Source organism: Cebus imitator, unplaced genomic scaffold (assembly GCF_001604975.1).
Source record: "Cebus imitator isolate Cc_AM_T3 unplaced genomic scaffold, Cebus_imitator-1.0 Scaffold20, whole genome shotgun sequence".
NCBI classification, from domain to species: domain Eukaryota; kingdom Metazoa; phylum Chordata; class Mammalia; order Primates; family Cebidae; genus Cebus; species Cebus imitator.
In genome coordinates this window covers 9,054,143-9,061,561 of record NW_016107335.1, presented here as the reverse complement: position 1 = coordinate 9,061,561, position 7,419 = coordinate 9,054,143, and the positions used below count along the sequence as shown (strand labels likewise).

Genomic DNA, 7,419 nt, shown 5'->3' with positions numbered 1-7,419 from the left:
TGACTGGTGCCTTTTGTGGCTTCCCCAAAGACTGGCACCAGGGGCCTCTGTACCTCTTCCCCAGGCCTCCCTCCCGCCACGCTGCTCTCCAGCCAGCTGCATTTCCAGCTGGGCGGGAACGCCTGGGCCCTGAGGGAAGCGTCCGGCTTTTGCTACAGGAACTTCTTTCCAGTTCATTCCAAACGTGACCGTCACTCTCACTGACCGTGCTACTCAAGTGGGACCTATTCCGTCCTGAGTTCCCAGCATCCTCGCGGACTCCAGGGCACAGGCGATGGTCCAGGGGCTCCCGAGATCCCTTAGACTTCTCTACGGCCTCAGGCTGGTCAGTCCTGCCTCTCCTCCATTTCAGAACCGGCAGGATCAGCGACTCCACCACCCAAACGGAGAATGGACACACAAAAAAGGATCCAACAGAACCTGTCAACTGACACTAGCACATGTCCCTCGGGCCTTCTCAATCCCGCCCCTTTAAACCAAACAAAAACGGCAAACAGGAAACGCTCGTCTTTTAAAAATTACTCTATTATTATCAAATAGAACCACAGTATCCAAAAGGTAATTATAAAGTTCTATCCCCAGCTAGATGGCCCTGCACCGCCCCTCTGAGTGGCCGGCGGCCAAATCACGCCCCCCGTGCTGATTGGTTTCATCCATTTTATTGTCAAGGAAATTAACAGCCCGAAAGGGTTCCCCAGGTCCACGCCCTCCCCCCCTGGGGCACCAAGGAAACGCGCCAGCAAGGGACCTGGTCTCACAGTCCCCATGTCCTTGGGAGGAGAGACGAAAGGAGAGGGGAGCTCACAGTAAAGGGGCTGGGGGGCGCCCCGCCCCCGCCCACTGGGCTCGGGCCTGGCGGTGTCCGAAGGGGGGTCAGCCCGCACCTTGCCGGGCGGCGGCGGCGGCGGTGGCGAGCGCGCTCACTCGCCCGTGTGGGTCCGCAGGTGGTACTTGAGCGACTGCTTGTAGCGGAAGCACTTGGCGCAGTGCGTGCAGGGGTAGGGCCGCTCGCCGGTGTGCGCGCGCTGGTGCTCCAGCAGGTGGTGCTTCTGCGTGAAGCGCTTGCCGCACTCTGCGCAGTGGTAGGGCCGCTCGCCCGTGTGGATGCGCCGGTGCTCCAGGAGGTGGTGCTTGCGGATGAAGCTCTTGCCGCACTCGGGGCAGGCGTGCGGCCGCTCGCGCGAGTGCACGCGGCAGTGGTTGGTGAGCTTGGACTTCTCGCTGAAGCTCTTCTCACATTCGGGGCACTTGAAGGGCCGCTCGCCCGTGTGAGTCCGCTGGTGGCGCAGCAGGTGCGAGGGGCGGCTGAAGCTCTTGCCGCACAGGCTGCAGATGAAGGAGACCTCATGCTTGCCCGCGTGCACGCGCTGGTGGATCACCAGGCTGATGTGCAGGCGGAAGCTCTTTTTGCACTCGGGGCATGTGTAGGGCCGCTCGCCCGTGTGCGTGATCTGGTGCTTGGTCAGGCTGGACTTGTGGCTGAAGCTGCTGTCGCACTCGGGGCACTTGTAGGGCTTGGGGCCGCCGCCACCGCTGCCCGAGCTGGGTGACTTGGGGCGCGGCTTGAGCGCGTGCTTGGGGTTGAACGTGGGCCCGCGTTCGGGGGAGACGCAGCCGCCGCGCACGCGGTGGATGCGCTGGTGCAGCGTGAGCTGCTGCTTGTGCCGGAAGCTGATCTCGCACTCGGCGCACTCGTAGGGCCCCTCCTTGATGTGGTTGCGCTGGTGGATAATGAGGTTGATCTTCAGGCGGAAGCTCTTGCCGCACTCCATGCAGGTAAAGGGCCGCTCGCCGCGCCGGTTCCGCTGCTGCTGGCTCGAGGACCCACGGTTCTCGCTCAGGTGCCGCTCACCGTGCACGGAGGGTGCCAGCCTCTTCACCACGGGGTTTCCCAGCTGCAGGGGCGGGGGGCTCTCTTCGCCTTCGGGGGACATCTCCCCGGGCAGCGGGGTCTGGTACATACTGGCCTCGTATCTCCCGGACAGCTGTCCCAGGGACTGCAAGTGCTGTGGTAGCTCATCCTCCTCCTCCTCGTCTTCCTCCTCATCTTGTTCCTCTGTCTTGATCACGATCCCCTCTGCTCCAGGGACAGAGAGAGACAGAAAGTCATTAGCTGCTGCCTGGTGCCCCTAACCTACCTGGATGGAGGTATAGCATCGCTTCACCCTAACCAAAACATTGCATTATTGGCTCAAATTCCTTCTTTTGAGAAAATTCTCCTCTCCCTGCGGCCCCTGGTCCACTCCCTTCTCCCAACGGGGTGGACGCATAACCCAGGCTAGCCTTGCTGTTTGGTTCAGAAATGAGTCAGGACTTAAAATGGGCTAATCAGAGTCCTCTTGGGATTTTATAGGGAGGATGCAGGGGAGAGTGCTTCCTGTTGGTCATGATGGGAAACTGCTGGCAGAGCTGGACCCGGCAGGAAAGAGGTAAACCAGTACACAGAGGCGGTGTGGGAGCACCTGGATCCAGCCATGCCTGATGCTGGCCTACTTACAATTCTCTAATTATATGAGCAATACATGCCCCTTTTCCCCTTAGGCTGCTTAAAGGTTGGGTTTCTACCAGCTGTACCAAAGGGTCTCCACTCCTAAGGTTCTCAGGACATCTTGCCGCTCTGAGGACATCTCTGCCTGAACTCTGATCAGATCGACCCACTTCTTTCCTGAGCCCACTTGGAGATTTCTCCTCTTGGTGCCTTTCCTCACCTTCCTCCAGAAATTTCCCTCTCCTCTCCACGTTTGCCTTCACAACCTACAGCACTCCACCCCTCCTAGGAACCCATTGTACTCACTGGTATCCACCCCAGGAATCAGGAACCCAGCCTTCTGCAGCCTCTCATGGGAGGAAGATGTGCCAGCACGATCAGAAGACTCCACCACCCTTGAAACTGGATCAGGTGCAGGCAGTGGGTGCCCCACCCGGAAATGCCCCCTCGACTCCCTAGCCTGGCCCTTTTTGAGAATGTAAGTTTTAGAGAAAAGAAGTGGCCGCCGACTCCTGTTTGAGTTTTCTCAAGTGCCTTGTATTTATTTGGCACTAACTGGGGAGTTCTATTTTTGGTCACCAACTTTGTGTGATATGAGAAAGTCACTCACTTCTCTGGACCCATCTGTGACAGAAGACACAGAAGGCAGAATAGTTAAAAACAAACCAACGAGCTCTTTTCAGAGCACTCATCCTGCCTCTCTTTTCATGAGCGCAGTATCTTACTATAGGGTGAGTCAAGCAATAATTCTCCCCATTTCACAGATGGGTCATCCAAGTCCAGATATCAAGTGATGCTTCCAAACAGAAAATGAAGTCCTAGGCCTTTCCAGACCTTGCAGGTTAGGACCCACCTGGTCCACCGCCTCAAATGACATGGACTAAAGCTAGCAATGTTCGTGACCCAGCCAACATCTTGTAAGGTTACTAGTGACTCCTTGTCCTTAGCACTTCCTTGCCCTCCTCTACAGCCAGTGAACTACAGTGGGACAATTAGGACACAGGTGTGCTTAGTCAAGGCTGCCTCAGTAGTGTTAGGGTTCTCAGCAGGAAGCGACCCAGAACACCCTTGGAGCACAATGCCTAAAAGATCAAGGAGCAGGCAGCTGCAGCATATGCTAACTAGTTGCCCTGGTGTTTATCCCGAAAATACAGTGTATGTCTGAAAGGCAGAGGGGAAAATAGATCCTGAGGAGAGCTAAACTCTCCTTGAGCATCAAAAGTGCTTTTTTCTATTTTCTTCTTTTTTAGTTATTTATTTTTGAGACAGAGTCTGGATCTATTGCCTAGGCTGGAGTGCAGTGGCACAATCTCGGCTCACTGCCACCTCCGCCTCCCAGGTTCAAGTGATTCTTGTGTCTCAGCCTCCTGAGTAGCTGGGATTAGGCGCCCGCCACCATGCCCAGCTAATTTTTGTATTTTTAGTAGAGATAGGGTTTCACCGTGTTGGTCAGGCTGGTCTTGAACTCCTGACTTCAAGTGATCCACCCGCCTCAGCCTCCCAAAGTGCTGGGATTATAGGTGTGAGCCACTGCGCCTGGCCAAACGTGCTTTTTTCTTAATGGAATGATAAACACCAAACATTTGACCCTAAAACTCAAGACTCAAAATTCCACAAACTACTGTTTAGTAGTATTCTAAAAGTTCTACTAGAATTAATGGGGGCTGTGAAAAAGGCAATCGAGTTTATACAATGACGGTCCCAATTTAGCACAAACTCAGAATTTGCCTTATATCTTTTCACTATTCTTTTATAAAAGACAACAACAATATTTATGTCAAAAATACTTCTGAAATACCATGCAGTTATTTAAAAATAAGGTGTTAGATCCATACGTGTCCATATTTTTGAGACAGGGTCTTGCTCTGTCGCCCAGTCTGGAGTGCAGTGATGCCATCATGGCTCACTGCAGCCTCAGCCTCCCAGCTTCAACCAATCCTCCCACCTCAGCCTCTCAGCTTCAACCAATCCTCCCACCTCAGACCCCAGCTTCAACCAGTCCTCCCACCTCAGACCCCAGCTTCATCCAATCCTCCCACCTCAGCCTCCTGAAGAGGTGGACTACAGGCATGCGCCACCATGCCTGGCTAATTTTCTAATTTCTTGCAGAGATCATGTCCCCCTGTGTTGCCTGCACTGGCTGTGAACTCCTGGGCTCCAGCAGTCCTCTTGCTTTTGTTTCTCGAAGTGCTGGGGTTACAGGTATGAGCCACTGTTCTCGGCCTAGATTCATACCTTTTGACCAAGAGCGATGACCATGGTATTTTATTAGATGCAAAAAGGCAAATTATAGAGGAATTATCTGCAGATAATTTTTAAACATTTTAAATCAATATAATACTTTTAAAAACATAAATAAATGGACGTGGATACATTTCTAAATATAAAATTACTATACAAACATGTAATGGTGAATGACTCACAAAAACAAAACATCCAAACAAAAACAAAGGTCCATGTGGGTTCTACCAGTTTTTCAAGGAACACAATTCCTATTTTGTTTCAGAATACAGAACAAGAGCAAAAGCTGCCCGGTTCATCTGATACATCCAGTAGAATACTGTTTCCAAAACTAGATGAGAATAATTCAAGAAAAGGTTCATTTCCTTTATGAATACAGTTGTCTAACTTGAGTAAAATATTTATTACCTAAGTCCAATAGTGAATTCAAAAAATACATCATGATGATCAAGTAGGGCTTTTCCCAGGCCTGCCAGGATGGCTCAACATCAGAAAATCCATCACAAAAGACGTCCTAGGATCAGGCCACCATGAGCCCCAGCACCTTACTGTTCTTGAACTCACAAGGAGCAAGAGTTAGCAGCACGGTGATGATGAAGTTTTATAATTAAACAAAATGAAGACTAGGTTTGACCAGAGAATGCCATTGCCATCGTTATTTTAAAACCATGCTCTCCAAGGCTGCAATCTTCAAGGTAGTTGAGGCTTCTAGGGTGGCATAAGATGATCAAGGACATGTTGGGAGAGGTCTAGCTTTGCCACTCTCTGTGTGGCCTTGCCCATCTATTTGACCTCTGCCTGTAAAATGAGAGGTGGGATAGATGATCTCTGAGATCCCTTTCATTCCTTGCCTGAACCCGTTTTTAGATGTAGCCACTTCTTTCTTAGGTCGGAGATGGATTCTTATTAAGTCCCGAGTCAGGAAGCCTATACCTGAGGCTGTGCTTGGTAATTCACACCTGCTGCCCCATCAGTGTTGAGCTACCTCTTTGGAGAAACCACAGCTTTCCCAGGGGTCAGGGGCCCTCAGGGAGGCCTCATGGCAACACTTCCCCAGCTCTCCCCACCCAGCACTCACCCGTGCAGTTCCTCTGCTGCACCAGCATCTGCTTCAGTTCACTGAACTCGCTGGAGCCTTCTGTAGACTCCTCCAGCGTGTTCTCTGGCTCCTGCATGTCCAGGTCTGGCTGTTCCCCACAGGGGTCACCCAGCTCTGAGTCCTGAAAGCCGTGCTCTTCCACCTGTCCCATCAGGGGCTCGGGTGTCTCCAAGCTTTCTGAGCCCTCGTCGTTGGTCTGTACCTCGATCTTAATCACGATCCCGTCATGTGCTGAGAAAGGGGAGGAGTAGAAAAGAACCCAGAATACATTCATGCCAGCTGCCCAGGTTTCTGCAGCCCTACAATTTACATCTCAATAAGTCTTATCTTGGAGACCATGAAAAAAATGTAATATTGAGTTGGAAATGAGTAGACACAGAATTTTCTGGAGACCTTGTAGCTTTGAATACCAATACAAACTGTAGTCAAGTTAAAATAGATGCAAAGTTTATTTTCCATGAACTCCATAATTAAAAAATATATTCGGCATTGCCAGGGTTTATTATTACTCTTATTTTTTCAATAGAGAAAGGTCTCACTCTGTCACCCAAGCTCAAGCGCAGTGGCGTGATCATAGCTCACTGCAGTCTTGAACTCCTGGGCTCAAGTGATCCTTCCACCTCAGCTTCCTAAAATGCTGGGATGACAGGCATGAATGGGCCACTGTGCCCAGCCAGGGTTTATTTTAAAGAGATGTTCATTCTCTTTCTGAGACCAGCCAAGGGGTACAGTTAAAACAGTTTCTCTCTCATCTACTCCCTCCCAATCAGGGTGATGAAGAAAAGGCCAACCATCTCCTGACCACGCCCTGAGGTGTCCAAAAGACAGACTCACATTCCCCAGCATGTATGCATGTACAACAGGCATTTGAGTTTGTTTTTAGTTAAACAGTATCCTATTACACACTGCCCTGAAATTTATATTTTTAAACTTGCCTATAGGTCTGTAGACTAATTTCAAATGTATCATTACATACATAGGTATCATTTTACATAAATGGGATTATAACACATTTTTGTTTTTTAAGTGCAGTACTTTTTTCCTTCTAATTTGCCTTCCCCTTCTCTCACTTTCCATTTCACCGATGACTTCCCAGGTAACTCCTATAATTAGCTTGGATTTTTCTCTGTGCTTATGTTGTTATTCTTAACAACATATATAAATATACATTTATATGGGTTTTTTTTTTTTGGTCACTATTGGTGTTAAAAAGGAAAATTGCCTTGTGGTCCTCCTCTGTGTTCCTCTACTCAAATATCTTGTAGAAATCCCTTCAAACCAATTTCTTTCTCCCCCCCCCAACCCGGCTTTCTTTTTGAGGCAGAGTCTTACTCTGTTGCCCAGGCTGGAGTTCAGTGGTGTGGTCTTGGCTCACTGTAACCTCTGCTCCCCAGGTTCAAACGATTCTCCTGCCTCAGCCTCCCGAGTAGCTATGATTACAGGTGCCTGCCACCATGCCCGGCTAATTTTTTGTGTTTTTAGTAGAGACAGGGTTTCACCATGTTGGCCAGGCTGGTCTCAAACTCCTGACCTCATGATCTACCCGCTCCAGCCTCCCAAAGCACTGGAATTACAGGTGAGTCACCAAGCC

At 50.4% G+C, this 7,419-nt stretch overlaps 1 protein-coding gene across 4 annotated transcripts in view; it reads right to left on the bottom strand.

The window, feature by feature from the left end:
- Positions 1-507: 507 nt before the first annotated feature.
- ZNF777 (zinc finger protein 777) overlaps positions 508-7,419 on the bottom strand; it is a 29,525-nt gene continuing 22,613 nt past the window's right edge. For all 4 annotated transcript variants that reach the window (XM_017520982.2, XM_017520979.2, XM_037735865.1 and 1 more), the window contains exons 5-6: positions 5,808-6,059; positions 508-2,077 (exon numbers count right to left, since the gene is read on the bottom strand). In XM_017520982.2, coding sequence (XP_017376471.1) covers positions 921-2,077; positions 5,808-6,059 — 1,409 coding nt within the window. In that variant the 3' untranslated portion in view covers positions 508-920. The remainder of the gene's footprint in view (positions 2,078-5,807; positions 6,060-7,419) is intronic.